Raw genomic sequence first — 19,362 nt, 5'->3', positions numbered from 1 at the left:
TGGCCCGGGCAGTAGCTGGCTATATCCCTGGAGACCTCCCACTGCCAGGCCGACTTTCCATTTTCCTTCCCTGCCTCATGCTATTTTAGTGCCATTCCCAGAGGGAAAGCCCACTGGACACATAGAGCATTCCCAGAGTGAGCCTGGCTGCTCCCCAGACTCGTGCATTGGGGTCCAAGGCAGGAAGAGGGGGAAAAGGGAGAAGGGTGGGCCAGGTGCCTGGCCAGAGGTCCATGGCCACAGCTCACCCGAGTGCCCTGCACCTGACGCCACGTGGCCTGTGCCCCAGGCACCAGGGTCTGCTTTCTGGAGCATCTGCATGTGAGGACAGAGCATCACACGAGGGCCAGACCCTGGGGTGGAGGCCGGTGGCCCCCGGGCCCTCTGCAGCGATTTGTGGGTAAGGGCTAGGGGGTCTCACATGGTGGGCAGAACCATGATCCCTGAAACTGGCGACCTGGGCCTGGGATTGTCCATCAGGAACATCCGCTGAAAGGATATTCCCAGTGCCGTCCACCATGGGAAAATATTTTATCAAAGAAATTTCAGTTAAAAAAAAAAAGCACAAGCACGAACCCCTGACATGGCTAGGCATAATGTCTATTTTTACTGTCCCTCTGGTCTTCTGCTGTGGTGGGGAGCAGGCTGTGGCCCCCGTGTACAAGTGGGGGAGCGTCCTTGGAGTCAGTGATGCGGGCCCCGGAAGTGGGCACCCAGGAGGGGAGGCCTCTGTGGGACAGTGACTCTGCCTTGGGGTCTCAGGCAGCACTGGCTGCAGGATCCCCCAGAGGGAGGGGGTGTGGGGTCACAGAGAAGCCTGCAGTGAGGGGGGGGGCTGGTCCTTGGGCTGCAGGAGGCCACGGGGCTGGGCAAGGGCCCTGGGACAGAGGTGGACACCAGCCCAGGCTGACCTCTACAGGGGAGGGATGCCAGCAGGGGGCTCCCAGGGCCTGGGAGCGAGAGTGAGCGAGACTGGGGAGGTGAGCGAGACTCCCGGGGTAGCCACCCCCAGTACCCACGCCTAGAACCCAGGGCTGACCAGGGCACCAACTGCAGACCAGGGACCCATAGGAAGAGAGGCAGTGGCCGCTGACCCCGCCCCTCCCCAGCTTTTGTGCTCCCTGGGCCCCAGCCCTGTTCCCACACTCGACGCCCCCAGGGTCACGCAGGCACAAAGGCCACAGGAGGGGTGGCCGCCTCCCTGAGCTGGCAGAGACTCTGGCCTGCGGTCTGAGGCTGCAGGAGGAGGCCAGTGGGAGTAGCTGGCGGGTTGGGATGCTGTCCTGAGGCCTCAAGGTTTTGGCAGCAATGGAGGCCGGCGCCCCTAGACCCGGGACGCGAGCCAGGGCAATGGCTGACAGCAGGGTAGGCCACCCCCAGGTTCTCCGTGCAGCCTGTGGGGCTACCCCCTGCCCTTCTCCCTCCCAGAGAAGCCCGCCCTGGGTTTCAGCCAGAGCCCGGCTTCTGTTCCCAGCAGAGGTTCCCTGGGGCTTGAGGACAAGGACCCCACTAGCCTGGCAGCACCCCGGCCTCCAGTGCCCTTGACCTGACCCCAGCCACTTCAGGAGGGATCCTGGCACTCCCGGGCCAGGTGACAGTCACACCTGCATCCTGGACACTGATGCAGGGCTGCCCCGCCCAGCAGTCAGCTGGCACTGCCCGCTTCCCAGAGACCTTCAGCCTCCCAGGGCCCCATAAATGGACCTATGCATGTCCACAGCAGGCCTGCTGCCCCCGGCCCACTCTTCCCTGGGCTGAGAGGAGGTCTGAAGCCCCATCCTATGCCTGTGGCCTTGAGACCTGCCCAGGCTTCTCTGGGCCAATGCCTGGGGAGGTCAGCATGTGAGTCCCCAGTGCAGCTCATGTTGGGCACTGCCTCCCCTCGTGCCTGCAATGCCTCGGGATCCAGTGGTCAGTGATCATGGGCTTCTGATGGGCCTTTACGTCAGTGATCTGGGGTCCCCTCTGGACAGGGCTCTTCTGACTACCCCCTGAATGTTGATGGCAGAGTATTCACGTGTCCATTCTGGAGGGTTTGACACACTTAAAGTTGAAATTCAGAGGGTACGGAGGCACCCACAGTGGGATGAGCACCAACCCACAAGGCGCTTCCTGCTGCCCTGACGGCCGTGTGAGGGGACAGAGCACCAGTGCACATGCACAGTGATCCGTCCATGGTTGGGGCGTAGATGTCCACAGGTGTACGGACACTCAGCAAGCAGAGTGTTGGCGGCCTGGACAGTCACAACCATGGCCCCAAGTCAGGCAGTGTGCCCTGGGCCTGGGAAGCTGCTGCAGGCTAAGGACAGGCCACTGGGTTTGAGGGAAGGATAGCAGGCAGGGAGGTCCCCAAGCAAGCTCTGGCCCCCCAGGCAGGACCACCTGGGCCAGAGTGTCATCCATACTGGCCAGCTGACAGCCGGATGTGGAAGAGGCCAGGCCAGGCCACACTGGTCATGTGGGCTCTCGGTGTCATCGTCTGAGGTGGCTGTCCTTGACCCCTCGGACAGTAAGACAACGCCTGGCACTGTGGTGACACAAGGTCTGGGGGTATGGCCGTGTCTCTGGGGCCCGAGGCCCTTGTACCTCTGCTCCGTGCCTCCACTGGCTGCTGGCATGGTACCACTTCCCGAAGCCCGGGGCCGTGGAGCCATCCAGAGCCACCAGCTGGACATGGGGAAGGCCAGCTCTTAAACCTGCCACCCAGCAACCTGTACCGATGTGTGGGAAGCAGGGAGGACAGAGCCCCGATGATGGGCCTTCTTCGGCCCAGGGTTCTGGATATTGGCGGGGGGGCGGGGGGGGGGGTGGGCAGGGTTGTGCCTCTGGGGCTGGGGCACCAGAGCAGCACACGCCCTCGGATCAGGGACCCTGCGGCCGCCTCGGCCCCCCACGGCCAGGGCTGGGGTTAGTGGCAGGTTGAGACACACACCCTAATGTCAGCGCACCACAGCCCACAGCTAAATCATACGAAATTCAAATTTCAGCGTCCATAAATAGTGTTCTTGGCAGCAGCCCCGCCTTGTGTTCCTACACTGCCCACAGCTGCTTTCTCAGGGACCCGGTGGCCCTTGCAGGGGACTGACCGATGCCCAGGGGCCTGACGGGCATCTGACAGGGGGCGGGGGCAGTCGGAGCCCCAAAGCAGAAGTGGGGCCCAGGAGCCAGGGGGCAGTGGGCCCCTAGGTGGGTGGCCGTGGGGCCTGGGTGAGACAGCAGGTCTGACTTCTGCAGACACACTGTCCATGCGACCCTGGATATGGGAGGTGACACAGGCCCAACTGGCTGGCCTCAGGGTGTAAGGCAAGAGTTAGCCAGCCCCTTGGGGCTGTATGTAGAGGCAGCCATGGGTAGCCATGGACTGGGTCTGGGGAGGGTCCTTGGGACCCCCAGACAAAGCAGGGTCTGCAAGACGGGGATGGCTCTGTCCATGTCCCAATGCGGCAGGGACCAGCAGATGATCAGCTGGGGCTGGGGTATGTCTCCTTCCCTTGCTCTCCCACATTTCCTGAGGAGGGGCTGCAGCACCTGGAGTACTGTCAGGACAAGCAAATGCCCCAGGGGAGTGCCCCAGGGGCTCTGAGGGGAGCCAAGCGTTGAGCATAGAGATCAGAACGTGGGGCCCTGCCCTGGGCAGACGGGCATGACCCCCGACCCTCTGAAGCACCCCACAGAGGGAGACAGACCTTGAACCCCTCCCTGGAGGTGGGGCGGGGGTGGCAAATGGAGGGCTCTGAGAAGGGGGGGGAGGAGTCAGAGCGGGAGGCAGAGCCTCCCCCTCACACCTCCCATCTTGGAAAACCCATTTCAAGGCACAGGTGGGGGTGGGAAGGGCCACCTCTCCTGGCCTGACTCAGTGGCCCCTGGAGGAGGCAGGAGGAAGGGCAGGGGACCCCGGCCCTGCACTCTGCCCCCCCATCCCCCCCTTGCCAGAGCTCCCACCCCCTCCACTTGGTCTGCACCCCAGGGTGGCCGTCACTTCCTCCAGGAAGGCCTCCGGGCCCCCAGCCCCATCTCGGACTGTCATCACCCTTTGGAGGAGCACTTTGGGGCCTGGTGCCCCTGGCTGGGGACCCGGTGGGGCAGCCGGGGGCAACTACAGACCCAGGCCGCCTGAGGAGGCCGGAAAGCAGGGCTGCTGGGCTGGCGCGCCGGCCCCCCAGCCCCCAGCTTCCGTAGCTCCACACCCCGCCCCCCCGCGGCCCCAGGTGGGAGGCCCCCAGCCCCCTCCCGTTCTGGCGCGCGGGAAGGCGGTGCAGCCGTTGGCTTTTGAATCCGGGGCCGAGTCCTGAGTGGCCCTTTCAAAGCCGGCAGGCGGGGCCGTTCCCAGGCGCGCCCCGCCCCCGCCGCCCCTCCCCCCGCTTTCCCACGCGGCCCGGCCGCTGGCTGGTTCTCACGGCCCGCCGCCCCTCCCCCGTCTGGGAACGGCCGGGGTGCCCGGGCGGGGTGGGCGGCGCGCGGCGGGGTTCCCGCTGGGCCGGCCTGCAGGCTGCGGTCCCGGAGAGGGGCACCCCCCCTCCATGCTGCTCGACCGAGCCAGGCCAGGTGGTGGCCCGCACCTCAGGGGCAGACCAGGCCGCCACCGCCGCTGCTGCCACCGCAGTACTGACCCCTCACTGGGGTCTCCCTGGTCTCCGCCCTCACGCAGCCGGGAAGCCCAGGGCCCTAACGCCCTGACTTGTCAAATGCAGATCGAGACCCTACCCCAGTGTGAACGCGGAAAATAATGACTAGCCCTCACCTGGAGACTGTTTCCGCCTGTACCTGACATTCCCATGGAGGGCCCAGCTCTCCCGGGCCCTGACTTGGGGGGGGGGGAACTGTCCCCTGTCAGGGGGAGGAAGTCAGGCAGGACGACTTGGCCACCTGCCTACACCCCCCCACCCCCCCCACCCCGGTTGCTCTCATCAGGTGGCCTGCCTTCTGGCAGGTCAGGCCTGGCCTGCCCAAGGGAGCTGGGCCTCATCTACCAGCCCCAGATGGCCTGGGCTGGATTGTTGACCCTGCTGTCCCCCTGGGTCCAGGTCCCAAGCTGACCCTGGCTATTGGCTGGTGCACTTGGATGAGGAGCTTTCAGAAGCTAAGGTGCCCAAGGTAGAGGAGTGGACACCAAGTAGGAAGCCCACCTGCCTATCCTGTTTGTGACCACTTCCTGGGGCTCAGGCCTACAACCCCAGAGGGGCCTGGGGGAGGGGCTGTGACCCCCCCCCATATGCACCTGACCAAGGGCTGGTTGTCATGTGTGCTACGTCCTGGGCACTATGTCTGCCATCACAGAGACCAGCAGGCTGAGGGACGTCCAGGGAGGCCGTAGGGTGTTCAGCCCGGCCAGGGTTGGTGGGGCCCTCCATGCTGGTGGCCAGCCCTCCTTGCCTGCAGGCACAAGGACAGCTCTCTGGCTAGGGCCTCCACTCCCAGATCTGAGGCAGGTCCCCAGGAAGTCCAGGCAGCTCTCCGGTCCATGCAGCAGAAGGTGAACTGGGTTCGGGTGAACATGTGACATCCCATCCACTCACCTGGATACACCCCGTCACACAGGTCCTGTGTCCACACCTTAGAATACCCAGTCACATGCACTCCCGTTCACACCTCTGATACTGCTCACACACGGACACACGCTCAGCTCCTCTGATGCCTGGTGCTGAGGAGAAACACCAGCAGCGTACCAGCTCTCACACACGTGGGCGCATCCAGGCTTCATGGGGATGCAGACCCACTACGTGCCCCAGCACCTGGACCCCTGCCCCCTAGGGACCCCGTGCAATGCTGACTCTGCCAGGCCTATGCCCAGTCTGTGGAGATGTTGTCCTGGCCCCACGGAGGGGATGGGCAGCAGCCAGTTCAGGGAGGGGCTGGGCCCCTGGGAACTGCCCTTCCTGGACGTGGGGGCAGGGCAGACATTGGAGCTAGGCCCCTGCAGGGCTGCCGTCCCAGGTCACAGACATCACCGGTGGAGGTCACTGGTTAGAGGGCCAAGAGGCTGCTTCACAGTCAGAAGAGCATTATTGTTGGGTTTGTTGGCATTTTTTAAGATTTTATTTATTGGAGCATGCAAGAGCACACAGGAGCAGACTAGTATGCACAAGCAGGGTGGGGGTTAGGGGCAGAAGGAGAGGGAGACGCACATTCTCCCAACCCTAAGCAGGGAACCCCATGTGGGGCTCGATCCCAGGACCTAAGCCCAAGGCAACTGCTTAGCTGAGCCACCCAGGTGCCCGTTGTTGTTGGGTCTGGAAACCTTCCCACACAGGCCAGTACAGCACCCCCTGCCGCATGCCCCCCAGCAGGGTGGGGATGACTCCCCACAGATGCCCTGCGAACCTCAGCTGTCAGCCAGACCCACGGCAGCCACGAGCCTGCAGGGTCTTCCTTGGCAAAGCTGGCTGGTGTGCCGGTCAGGGAGAAGGCCGCAGCTCCGCAGCCGTGCTCTGCCCCGGAACCACATCTCCTTTGGGGGCAGATGGCTCAGGGCCTCACAAGGCATTTCCTGCAGGGTGTGGGAGCGCACGGTGTGGAGTACACCCAGGGGGCTTCAGGCCGAGGTGTCAGGCTAACACCCCGCGGCCAGGAGTCTTTCATCCCAGCTCTCCGGCCCTGCACCTGGCACCATTTGTTGGGGTGGCTCTGCGGGGGTGGGTCACGGTGCATGAGCCAGCCCAGGAAAGCCTGGGACACAAGTGTGGACAGTAAGGGGAGGTAGCTCTCGGCAGGGACCAAATGGGCAGAAAGCACTGCGGGAGCCATACCCCTGTGTCCTGCACCCCCTCCAGGGCCCCCCTCCCCTGATATGAGCCTTAGAGATGCTGGCCCCAGGAGAGGTGTGCCCTGGGAAGGTGCCGGAAATGGAAACTCTTCTCCTTGCCATGCTAGCTTTTCCCACCAGGTGGTGGGATGAGGGCAGGCTTAGTTTCTTCTTTTCTATGCTTTTCTCTCGTTCTCCCAATTTGCTCTAAAGGAGCAAGAAATGGCCTGTTACTCTAGAGCATGTCACAGCTTCTGAGCCGAAGCTCCCATCTGCCCTGCCTGTGGAGTCAGAAAATCCCAGAATGCAGCCTCCCGGGGTAGGGGCTCAGGGCCGGACACATTTGCCATCCAGCAGGAATGAAGTTGCTGTTGTCGGCCCGTTGTTCGGCCCCCAGGCTGAGTAGTAGCCCCAACAGCAGGGCACTCTCGTGGCCTGGGCCCAGTTCCCAGCTGGGAGGGGGGGCCCTCGCACCCCACTGTGCCAGGTGCCCACTGGGCAGGGAATTGGGGGCAAGTCTGCAGTGGGGGCAGGGAGCCACCCCACATCTTCTTGTTGCCCCGCACCCTTGGGAACACGGGGTCTCTGCCAGGCCCCATGCCTGGTGAGCCCCATGTGAGGCTCACATCCCACCCTCCTCTCACCCTCAGCCCCCGACTGGCTGAGGCTCAGGGCCCAGCGATGTTTATAGGCCACCATCAGTCCCCAGGGGACAACGTCCCACTCGTGGGCTCATCCTGGGAAGCCCCCAGGGAGCCAGAGGGTCCCAAGTAGGGATGGCGTGGCGGGTGTTGGCCCTGAACAGCTGCAGGAGCTGTGGAACCAGGCAGGCAGGTGGTCCCCTGACACGGGGACACCAGAAGCCTTCCCGGCCCCTCCTGCCCCCTCCCACCCAGCCAGGCTCTGGGGGTGGAGACCAGGCTGGACCCACGGGACTGGACCACCCAGCCCTTGTCTGGGCCTCCCCAGGACCCCCACTGCCATCTGCCTGGACCCCCTGGCATCCCGAGCTAGGGTTTGGCCATCCCACAGGGAAGAATGGGCATGACTTCCCCTGTGGGTCCATGTGAGGACCCTGGTGCGATGCCCTCAGAATGAGTGGGTGTCAGGAGGGGGCCTCTGCTGGACTGGCACGGGGCCCACGATACAGCCCAGGCTAGGCTGTGAGCCCCGAAGAGCAGCCCCTCAGCCTTGGTGAGTGTGGCCACTGCCTGCCCACAGCAAGTGGCAGAGGAGAGTTGCTAGGCCCGGGGATGGGGGGTGGGGGAGTGGTGGGGGACGACAGAGATGGAGGAGAGGCTTTCCTGCAGATGCGGAATGCAGGGCAAAGAAGGGGTGAACGCACAGAACCGGCTCTTCCAGCTGGAGGTGGGGGTAGGGCAGGGCTCCCAGGGCCCTACGGGGTGACAGCAAGGGCCCTGACAGTGGGCAGAAGCCGTGGGAAAACCTGCTCTGGTGGTTCCCGAGGGTGGGGCCAGGTCCTCGCGGATGGCACCGGCCGTTTGTCTGCTCGCAGTGACTCAGCATGAGCTGGCCACCCCGCCCAGGTGTGCACCCCAGGCCTAGGCCCGCGACAGGCTCCCACCCCACTGCCTGGGCTGTCTGTCTGTCTACACCTACTGGCTCTGACCCCTCAGGGAGCCTGGCCAGGGAGAACGTGGACCTTCGTGGGGGACAGCCCTGGCTGCCAGAGACTCTACTGCCCTCTTGCTCTCCATCCTTTCCCAACCAGGCCTGGAGTGACCACAGGTCAGACCTGCAGCCAGCACTCCGTCTGCACCCCTGCCCCAGGAGGGTCCCTGGATCCGTGTGCTGGGGGCCAGGCCCCGCAGTGCACCCCCTGCGCCACAGGCAGGCCCAGGGTCCCGTTGGCAGGGGCAGCTGAGGGGGGGATAGGAGGCCCCCCAGAGGCAGCAGGAAGGGTCTTGCCCAGGCTCCGCCCTCCCAGGCCCCACCTAGGCTGCCCGCCCACACCCTCGGAGGCGACCCCACCCACCCAGCACTCCCAGGCCCTGGCTCCTTGTGCTGGATGTGGAGCCACGAGGCCACAGGTAAAGTAAGCTCAGTGTCGAAAGGCCCGTGGGAAAAGGGCGTGTGGGGGCAGGGAGGGCACCGCCTCTGACATGGGCACCTGGGGCTCCAGGGACCCATGGCTGCCGCCTGCCCTCCCCAGAGGCCATGTCCTCCAGGAGGGGGCCAAGAGCCATCACGTGTGCAGGTCAGGGCCCCCCTCCCAGGACCTGGGAGCCCCCGGCCCAGCTCCAGCTCATTGTCCGGAAGGCCCTGACCAGAGTGCACGTCTCTGCAGCACCCCACGCCTACCTGCCTGGGAGCCAGGTCTCCAAGGCACCGGCTCCTTCCCCACCTCCCCCTGGGGGTCCTGGGGCCCCTCACCCTGGCAGGTGGCAGGCTGTGCCCAGGAGCCCGACTCCACCAGGGTTGTCGCCAGGTCAGCAGGGCTGCACGGAGCTCCCCACAGCATATCCCTGGCCAGGACCCCAAACAGGAGCAAAAGTGACTTCCGTCTCGATCGCTCACCAACATGGCCATTGAGAAACATGGACACTGAGATGGCCTGGGTCCCCCCAGACCAGCAGAGGGGCAGCTGAGGGGCTGCTTACCTGAGCCTTTGATGCTGGGCCCTGTGTCCCCCACCACAGCCCAGCCCAGGGCCTGGCTTTGCCCTCAAGACTCTGGGGTTGGGGAGATGATGGCAGAGTCCCGCAGGGTTTTGGGAGCCAGAAGAGGCTGCCCAGGGGCTGTGAGGATCCAGTCCAGTCAAGGAGGGCTCCCAGGAAGTGGTGTGCCCTGTCTTGCAGGGAGAGGAAGGGATGTGTCGTGTGTCTCTGGCCAGACCCAGCACTGTAAAGAGCATGAGGCCGCAAGTGGGCACGTGGAAGGGTTCCCACCTGGCCTCAGCATCCCTTCTGTCCTCAGGCCTGTAACTGTGACCAGTACCTGAAGGTCTCCAAGGACATGATGAGGCAGCTGGTGCGGCTCGGCAGCCCCCAGGAAGATGCCCACAGCACAGGTGTGTGCACCCCACGGGGTTGGCCATAGGCTCTGTGGGGTCTGGGGATGGGGCAGGGGCCCAACCCCTGGATGCTCCTAGGGCTAGAGCGCCAGCTGGCAGATGGGCGGAGCTCAGCACCTGCAGAGGCCACAGGCCCAGGGGCATGAGGCCCAGACACACAGCCCCTCAGGGTGCTGTCATCCACGTCTCCCCAGCAGGGCAGGCACACGTGCCATCGTTCCCATGCACACGCTGGGGCACACATGCACGTGCTTGCACACCTGTGGACTGAGGGCACCTGCTAAGCAATCTGAAGGCAGACGAGCCCTGGACAGACAGGAAGGAGGGCAAAACCCAGATGTCCCCCCAACTAGGGGCCCAGCCTCAGTTTCCATTCTTGTAAAGCTGGAAAGAAGAGGGTACAGAGCCCTCGGAGACTTTGCAGTTGTTGCCCAGGGCAGGGGTGTGCCCTGCCACTCCCAGGCTCAGGGGCAGGGTAGGATGCACAGGGACACTCCCTGGGGGCCAGCCTGAGGCCTGGGTGCCTCTCCAGGGTCTGGGGCCAGAGCAGGGGCCACCCACTCAGCAGGTAGGCTATCCCCATGACCTGTGTCCAACCCCCAGGGCTGTTGGCTCTTCACAGTGTGGCCTTGATGTGTTTGGGGCCCAGGAGGGGAGTAGAGCATGCGCAGTGCCCTCATGGACCATGTCCTCCGCAGGCTGTGCCCTCCGTGGGCACCCAGGGCTTCCGTCCCCTCAGGGCCTCTGGCACCCCACCCAGAGGCCCACACCTATGCTGGGGTGGTGGACAGGCATCCTGTAGGCCACCTGGTATCCTGGGGGCCTCAGGTAGAGGCTGAGGGAAGACTGGCCAGAGAGGGAGGCCAGGTGGAGGTTGTGGCCACGCTGGGCTCCCCAGAGGCAGTGGGGCTTGGGTGGGGTCTCATCCAGTCAGGCCCCGGCTGTGGTCTGCCTGGAGCTGCCTGTGCAGGAATGTTTGCTGAGCACAGTATGAAGGTCAGCAGAACCCGGAGGACACTGCCCTCACCCATGCCACTGCTCCTCTGCTGCGGCTGCCCTCAAGCCCTATGCCGCAGCCTGGCCACCTCCCTGAGTGCCAGCGGGCCCCCGGGGCCCCGGCTGCCACAGTGCGGGCTATTGGGAGCTGCACTCCTAGGCAGGGCAGTGGCTTATCTGCTCATCACCACAGAGGGATGCTCCCGCCCCCACCCGCTGTTCCCAGGCCCCCAAGTGCCCTAATCAGCCAATCTCACGCCCAGAACTTGTTTCCCAAGGACCTTTGAGCCCCAAGAACATTCCAAGGTGTGAGTTCCCATGGGAGGGGCCCAGGCTGGCACCATGGCTCCTCAGCCCCCTGCCCTTCGCCCTTTCTGCTAAGGGTGGTGGAGAAGCTGGGCACTTGGAGGTGCCCAGTGGGACCAGAGGCATCCAGGCCCTGTTCTGGGGACCGTCCCTGACATCCTGGATTGATTCACAGGTGACAAGGCTGACCCGAGTGAGGACTTACAGGATGCAGGTGAGGTCACATGGGGCTCCTGACACCCATACCCAGCCCAAGACGGTCTGTGTGCTCAGTGAGGGGTGGTGTGCAGCCCCAGTGGGGAGAGCCAGGGGTCTGTAAGATGAGTCAGAGGATGAAGTGGCACACACGCCCAAGGCTGAGAGCTCAAAGTGGCCCCAACACCTGCAGGCGATGCCCCCGACGAGGCCCCCAGAGGGGGCTACACCTCTCACCTGCCTTGCCGCTGGCTGGAGGCGGCCGACCTGCAAAGCCACGCGCCTGCCACCCTGGCCAACGGCACCCGACTGCAACTGGCGAGGGTCCCGGAGGGCGTGCTGTGGCGGCCCGACTTGCAGCACTTCTACTGCTGCTCGGGCTGCGGCAAGGTCTTCTGGGAGGGCTCCCACCTGGGCCGCGTCACCTCGCACTTCAGCGAAGTCCTGAACAGTGCCGCAGGCTCCCAGAGGCAGCCCAAGCCTCCTGGCCCAGCCAGCGGCCCCCCAGCACAGCGCCCCAACCCCGCTGGCCTGGTCCCCTGGCCGAGGCAGGACCACCCTGACCTACACGGACCCAGTGCCCACCCCAGAGTGCTCCAGATTGCCAGCAGGACCCCCGCACAGAGCACAGCTCGGGGGGACACCGTCTGCCCATAGTCAGGATGCTCACACCCTGAGGAAGGTGGGAAGGACATGCCTGGTAGAGGGCACTGCATAAAGGCCCAGGGGTGGGACCCAAGTGGCTCCCCGTCCCCAGGACTCTGCAGGCTGCAGGAGGTGGGGGACACACAGGCCCCCTGCGCCGGTGGCCCACTCCCTTTGCTATGATAGCAGACACACGCCCCACCCCACTAGCCCATTCTGCTGGCCTCCCCAGGCCTCCCCTGCCTTCCCTTCCCCCAAGCAGGTCCCAGCCAGCCCAGCTTCAGGACCCTCCAGCTCCCCCTCCAGTCCCAGGGATCCTGCTAGGCAGGCTCTTCAGGCCAGATGTGGGGGGGCTTCCTGGGGTTAAGCCCCAGCCCCACCTGGTGCCTGAGGCAGGGCAGCCCCCCTTGTGGAAGACATCCATGTGTACTGGAAGGCCGGGGCCTGGAGGAAAGGCAGCGCCTCTGAGTCTGCGACCCTGGCCCCCCGCTGGCCGGAGCTTGACCCCACAGGCCTCCCCCACTCAAGGCTGGGTGGCCTCCTCTCCTGCAAGAGGGCAGCATCCGAAGCCCCAAGGGGCCCCTGCACACAGGAGCCCCCTCCTCAGCTTCAGGAAGCAGCTGCTTTTCCACCCACCGGAGGGAAACTGAGGTGCTGGCACCCCAGGGTCCTGCAGGCCTCACTGCCAGGTGGGTGGGGAGAGGAGCCAGACTGCATCTTGCCCTCGCTGCCTCCTCCTGGCTCACCCCCCAGGAATGTGTGCTCCCCCCCTCCACATCCCTTTCCTGTCCTTCCTGCGTTGAGCGGAAACCAGCTCAGATTTGGCTGAGGAGCCCAGGCGGAAACCTCGGGGGCCACTGGGGCTGGGGGCAGGAGCAGGGCCGCCGTCTGTGCCCAGAGTGGGTGCACCTGTGGGCCCAGGTACCAGGTGGGCTCTGGCCATGCCCAGGGCCAGGGTCAGGCCACAGGGTGTGCATGCAAGGGCTCCTCCCGCAGGCCACACAGACATCCCAACATCTTCCCTGTCCTCTGCTTCCCCGGAAGTGCCCACTGGGCTCCGGGGCATGCCTGGGCTGGCTGTAGCTGGTGCCCCTGCTCAGATGGAGAGGCCAGGAGGCCCCGGGGACAGGGCCAGGCTAAGTGGGCATTGTGTCTGGGCCAAGTGTGCACGCTGGCCTTCTGGTCACTGCTGGGCTGTTGAGGTGAGTGGGTTGGCCAGGCCCTAGCAGGGTCGGGCACCCTCTGTGGTCGGGGTGCTGCTTCCTAGAGCCAGAGCAGCACCGAATCCTGTCCTAGGAGGCAGCCCAAGCTTGCTCCTCCCCAGGGGGTCAGGAGGAAACCCCCGGGGGTGCTGGCCCCCGCTGCCCACCCCCCTGCTTCCTGGAGACTCTGCCCTGAGGCCCTGGTGTCAAGGGCAGCTGGTCCTCAACAGAAAAAGGCCAGAGCAGGGGCAGCACGGGGAGACCAAGTGTCCTTCTTGCCCAGCACCCCTGCCCCGGGTAGCCCTCACAGCCTCGCCTGTACCATCCCACCTGCCTCCCCACCTTCCCAGCCCTCTGCCACCCAGCCTAGCTCTGCGGCCACCCTGGTCCTGACCATCCGGGGTCAGGCCAGCAGCCTCTTAAGGCCCCATCCCAGGCCAGGGGTCAGGCACCGTGCTGGCAGGGTGGGCTGGGGCCCTGGTGCCAGGCGCTGCCCCGAGCAGCCGGTGGGGCAGGCCAGAGCTGCGCAGGGATTGTCTGCCCCAGTTCCTGCCCTGGGCGTCCTTCCTCCGCTCTGGCCGAGGGCTGAGTGTTTGTTATTTGATCTCTATCCTCTCGGCCCTTCTACCAGGTGTCTGGGCTGCTGGGAAGAAACACTCTCCTCTTTCCCACGCTCCCCGACACATTTTAATGAATTAGCTGGAAGCCCCGCCCCCGCCCGTCCGCCCGCGCGCCCTCCCTCCCCCGCCTAGTGCTTAAGGGGGCCGCAGGCCCTGGCCCAGCTCCGGCCTCGGCCGCCCCTGCGGCCCTCCCCTCCGCCAGGCCCTGCCAACGAGCTGCCGGCACCCACTGCTCCGGCTCCTCCCCCAAGGCCCTGCGGGCGGCACCCCTGCACCACATCCTGGGAGCAGATGCAGAGGACCGGCCTGCCTATGGAGCCCGGGTTTAGGCGACCCCCACATACCCGGGGTCAGGGCTTTCTCCCCCAGAGCCAGGGAAGCGCCTGCCTGTTTGTGGAAGTGAAGACAGCACTGAGAAAAGCTGCAGATGCCCAAGGGGGTCGCTCGGAGCCCAGGCAGGGCCTGGCCAATGGCAGGCTTCTCCCCCTCCCTCCAGGGCATTTGGAACAAATGTTCTCCTTTCTCGGAACATCCCTTGGGCAAACATTTAGGAGGCAGTGCCCTGCAAGCCCTTCTTCCCCTCCTGTCCTAGGATGGGGCAGCCCCTAGGGAGTGGGCCAGAGCTGCTCAGAATGCAGTGACTGCCCTGCACGGAATCCCATCAGTCCCTAGGGACAGTGTGACCCTCACCTGAACTCCACAATGGCAGGCCCAGCTGCACCTGTCTGACTCTCACCCCAAGCCCTGCGCGTGTGAGCCTCAGGCCAGACTCATGGCCACTGTGGCCATGCCGCCCCGGCTGGAGACACCCAAACCACCGATTTAATGGCTTGCAGTGGCAGCCGCGCATTCCCACACGCAGCTCACAGGGCCCCTTTGTCTGCCCTCCCTGACGCTGGCGCGGGTATTCCTGGGACTTTGCTCCCAGGCTCTGCCTGGGCCCAAGAGGGTCTCTGAGATGCCCTTCTTCAGGTCAGGTGACCTGAGCCCACCTGGGCCAGGGCCTGGCTTTGAATGAGCCACCCTCGGGGGACCGCCTTGGGCATGGCCAGAGCTGGTGCACATTCCCAGCATGCTACCCCCATGCCCAACCCTGTTCCAGGGAGAAGCAGACAGCAGGGTGGCATGTGCTGCCTAGCATCCCAGCCCTGCACAGGGTCACGTGCTTACCACTCTGAGGGTCACTGTCCAGAGGTTTCTGTGGGCCCCGGTGGACAGGGCCTGGCCCTCTTCCCTGGTGCTGGGGTGGTCGGGGGCCCCAGCTTCAAGGTGTCCACAGTCCAGCGGCACCTGTTCCCAGGCCCTCTTACTGGACCCAGGGACACTTCCTGGTAAGAGGAGTGTCCTGATAGCAGCCTCCTCCCAGGTCACACCCACAGCTGGCCCTAGCGCAGGGCTCTGTGGGGCACTTCTGCGGGGGGAAGCCAGGCCTCGCAGAACTGCTGGACCACCAGCTGGACCACTGGCCTCAGGGAGACCAGCGAGTAGGCCCCAGGAGCTCTGGCTGCCAGGAGGGCCCTGGAGGGTCAGCTACGGTCATGTCTCAGCTTGGCAGACTAGAGGCAGCCAGTCCTGGGTTGGCCTTGCCCAGTTTTTCCTGTGGTTTGGCTGTGACTCTTCTAGGGCACAGAGCAAGATGGGGGTACCACTGCATGTGTGCAGACACTCATGCCCCCCCCCCAGACAAGACCAAGCAGGGTGGGCTCCCCAGATAAGGCCCGCAACTGCCTCCTGGGACTGGGAACTGGTCTCCTCCTGCTGCCCAAGGCCTGCTGCTCTGAGACTCATTCCTGCCCAATTTCCAGACACCACAGCCCAGCTATAAACTGTAAAACCCTAATGAGGAAATTTGGTGGCAGTATTAGAGCATCAATAAAATATGGGTTTACAGTTTGAAAATGAGTCATTTCTGTGTTTCCCTTCCAAGCAGCCCTTGGTGGCTTACCTGGGGCTGCTCATCCGGCCAGGCCTGGCCTACTCCTTCAGCTGGAGGTGGCCCAGCAGAGGGAAACAGGCCCTGAGGTCCCACTGACTGACCTGCCCCCTCTGGAGGAGTTTCTGAGCCGGGGTGGGATGTAGGGGGGCAGCCCCCCCACCAGCCTCCTCAGGTGGAGAACCTGCTCCTTCATCAGGGCAGGGCCTCAGGGTTTGTGGAGTCCAGGCGGGGTCACCCAGGCCACCAAAGAAGCCTCCCCCCCCCCCCCCCCCCCCCCCCCGTGCGGGAAGGACTGCATGGCTGAGGTCACAAGACCGAGCTGTTCATGGAGTTGGCCCCGCGCGTGGACCCGGGGTCCCGGGGCCCAGGCCTGGCCAGTCTCGTCGCCGCGCACCCGGAGAGCTGGGGACCCCAGCCCCCAGGATCTGAAATGTTCCCGAGCCCCCACCTGGGGAGGCCGCGCTCCGCCGGGATCGTGCCGGGGTCTGCGCGAGCTGGCAGCTTGGGGTTCCCCGGGTGGCCACAGGAAGAGTAGGCGGGACGACGGCGGAGATGCGGGGAGCCCGGGGCGCAAGGATCCGGGGAGCCCGGGGCGCAAGGATCCAGGACGCCCCCCCAGCCCAGCACCGCCACCTGGCCCCGAGCCGGCGACCAGCGCCCCCTGCGGCGAAGCGCGCGGCCGCCGGGGCACGCCCCGCCCAGCCCCGCCCCCACGTGGGCACCGCCCAATCGTAGGGCCGCCGGCGTGCGCGTCACGGGCGCCCTATTGTTATGCAAATATAAAGGGGGGTAAAAGGCGCCCCGGCGCGGCGGGCGGGCGAGTGCAGCTGCGCGTGGGGAGGCGCGTGGTGTCTGCGTGGGAGCCGCAGCGAGCAGGGACCCGGAACGCGCGGCGGCGCCGCCGGGCCCACCGGCCCCCGCGAGCGCAGTGCCCGCCCCGGTCGCCCGCCCGCCCGGGCGCGGCTGGATGCGGCGGGGGCCCGGCGGCGGCGGCCCCCGGCCCCCAGCGCCCGGAACGCCCAGGGGCGGCGTGCGGGGCCCGGGGGCTCCGCGCCCTCCATGCGCCCCGGCGCGCCCCGAGACAGCCAGGGGCCCGCGCCGCAGCCGCCGCCGCCCGCGCTGAGCCCCGGCACGGCCCGCGGCCCGCGTCCGGCGGCAGCATGAGCCAGGCTGAGCTGTCCACCTGCTCGGCGCCGCAGACGCAGCGCATCTTCCAGGAGGCCGTGCGCAAGGGCAACACGCAGGAGCTGCAGTCACTGCTGCAGAACATGACCAACTGCGAGTTCAACGTGAACTCGTTCGGGCCCGAGGGCCAGACGGCGCTGCACCAGTCGGTCATCGACGGCAACCTGGAGCTCGTGAAGCTGCTGGTCAAGTTCGGCGCGGACATCCGCCTGGCTAACCGCGACGGCTGGAGCGCGCTGCACATCGCCGCGTTTGGCGGCCACCAGGACATCGTGCTCTATCTCATCACCAAGGCCAAGTACGCGGGCGGCGGCCGGTGATGCCCGCCGGGACCGGACGTGGGCCTCGAGCGTGTCGCCTACTGTACCTTCCCGCCAACTACCTCGGTGCGCACCGCGGCCACCACGAGTCCGACGCGCGCGTCCGCGCCCACGGGGGGCCCCGGGGTCGCCTCTCCCGCGCGGCCGCCCGGACCTGGGCCGAGGGCTGCTCACGGCCGCCGCTGCCGCCGCCTGGCTGGGGGAAGGGGCGGTGCTCGGGCTGCAGCCCCTTTGAAATCTGAGTCTGGCCACCAGCGAGTTCGGAGTCCCGAGACACCGGATCCTCCGGTCCATGCGTTTCTCCGGAGGCGGAAGGCGGGCGGCGGGGCTCGGGAGTCGGGGCGCCCCGCCGCCCGCAGGACCCGCGGCCGAAGCCCGCCGCCCCGGCCCGGACGCGCGACCCTGGGGACGCTCCGCTCTTCTGCGGCTCCAAACTATTTATCCTGTGTGTGCACATTGTGGGTGCAGTTTGTGCGACTGATTTTTGTTGTTGTTTGGAAAATACTGTGCGTGGTCAATGTGGTTGTGGGGGGAAGATGCGTTTTTATTTTCCTAGTCCTAAAACTTAAAAAAACTTGAGTCTGTCATTTCTTGGTTGCACTGAAAACACCGCCCAGCCTGATGGTTTTCCCGTGCGAGGCCCCCTCCCCGCCCCCGCCACTCCTCCCTTCCCTCCCCCTCTTACACGCGGACATACTCCTCGGAGCGCGACTGGGGAGCCCCGGGCCTCCCTCTGCCCTCTCCCGTGGGAGGCCGTGCCCCGACCCTGCTGGCTTTGCAGAGGCTCCTCGGGGGCTGGGGTGGCGTGAGGCCTTTTCTAGCGACTTATATTCTAGGTAGTTGGTTGCACACTTTTTTAAAAAAAGTAAATGGATTTGCCACGATTAAATGTCATAACATTTATGACAGAATATAAAATATTAACATATTTTAAGCCAAGTTTTAGGTGTATTTGTTGAATCTTGGTTATAAACCCAATTTTAAAGGGCGTTGTATCCAGCGTTGTGAAGGCAACAGTGTACCCATATTTATATTTTTATAAAATACCTATAAGACTGTGAATCTCTTGTGCTAATTGCTGAGTGAGTTGAAGGACTGTGTTGTCTTCAGCCTCCCGGAGCCGCCCGGACCCGATTCGAATCCCGACGTGGGGGAGGGGCCGCGCGGGGACCTGGGCCGGGGCGGGGCTTCTGCGTCACTATTCCCGAAAGGCGCCCTTCCTGGTCTCCGAGGTTCCCATTTTCTATGCAACCCCACACCCCTTGTTGTTTTGATCCCGAGAAATAAAAGGGAGGCTGAATTATTCAAATTTAAATGAGGCTTCCCCTGGGTAGAGTGCTGCTGACCCTTCGTGCAGAAATGGGGAGCACTTGAGGACACAGGTGGGTGGAGGCCCTTTGTGCGCGGCTGGTCAGACCCGGGCAGTCATCTGGGGCCTTTTATAAACCCTTGTGTGAGAAGAATATATTGATAATGTCAGTGAAACAAGCAGACATTGAAACTGAGGCACAGATTACTCCAAAAGGAGTTTTTCTGTATATTTTTTTCTAGATGCAAATACCTTTTTAATTATGTTAATTAATGTTAAGACTTTCTAGGCTTATATGGAAGCTGTGTGTGGGTCCTGGTATGATCACTTCTAACTGGATAAAGTCTGCAGCACATTCCTGAGCGTACGATATAGACTTGTAGCCCAGCATGAAAAATTTATGAATAAATTTTTCATTGATTTTTTTTTTAATTAAAAAAAGTTTGTTGGTTTTTCTTGCTCTTGGCACCTGGGAAGAGGGTCAGGCTGCAACACGCTACCTGTGGGTGCCGTCTACACAATGCTTGGCTTGTCTTCACCCAAGCACCCAGCCTGGTAAACTGGCTCTGGGCACAACTCAAGTGCCAGCCCCAGTTGGCCACATACGGAATTTGTGAGGTGCCAGGGGAGAATGCTCTTCCAGCTGGGGGGCCGGGTGGGGGGACCTAGGCCACCCTGAGAGCGCCCACAACCAGCCCACAGGCTCTTTCCTCTGCTCCCTGGCAAAGCAGCTGCAGCTCTTCCCACCTTGAAGCCAGCCTGAGATGCCACAGGCCCCCCTCTGCCTACCACCCCCTTCCTTTGCTGTGGGTTTCTGCTGGGCCACCTGCCGCACAGAAGGGGTACTTTTTAAATCTGGGAAACCTCAAGAG

General features: G+C 64.4%; 2 protein-coding genes across 12 annotated transcripts in view; both read left to right on the top strand.

Annotated features, from left to right (window-relative positions):
• Positions 1–15,639, top strand: part of EXD3 (exonuclease 3'-5' domain containing 3) — an 86,578-nt gene extending 70,939 nt beyond the window's left edge. For 10 of the 11 annotated variants that reach the window (XM_041724274.1, XM_041724271.1, XM_041724277.1 and 7 more), the window contains 3 exons: positions 9,680–9,773; positions 11,254–11,292; positions 11,467–15,639. In XM_041724274.1, coding sequence (XP_041580208.1) covers positions 9,680–9,773; positions 11,254–11,292; positions 11,467–11,930 — 597 coding nt within the window. In that variant the 3' untranslated portion in view covers positions 11,931–15,639. Of the gene's footprint in view, positions 1–8,379; positions 8,492–9,679; positions 9,774–11,253; positions 11,293–11,466 lie in introns of those variants that run through there. The other variant, XM_041724280.1, reaches the window with a different exon arrangement.
• An 854-nt stretch (positions 15,640–16,493) lies between these two features.
• On the top strand, positions 16,494–18,243 carry LOC121474266 (NOTCH regulated ankyrin repeat protein). The gene has a single exon (XM_041727244.1). It carries the CDS (start codon positions 16,837–16,839, stop codon positions 17,179–17,181), a length of 345 nt encoding a protein of 114 aa, XP_041583178.1. The 5' UTR covers positions 16,494–16,836; the 3' UTR covers positions 17,182–18,243.
• The last annotated feature ends 1,119 nt before the right edge of the window (positions 18,244–19,362 follow it).

The sequence above is a fragment of the Vulpes lagopus genome, chromosome 12, assembly GCF_018345385.1.
Source record: "Vulpes lagopus strain Blue_001 chromosome 12, ASM1834538v1, whole genome shotgun sequence".
NCBI classification, from domain to species: Eukaryota; Metazoa; Chordata; class Mammalia; order Carnivora; family Canidae; genus Vulpes; species Vulpes lagopus.
This window is presented reverse-complemented; position numbering and strand designations above follow the sequence as displayed.

Coding starts and splice junctions, on each gene's coding strand:
- LOC121474266 (XM_041727244.1), top strand. CDS start 16,837: ATGAGCCAGGCTGAGCTGTCCACCTGCTCGGCGCCGCAGACGCAGCGC.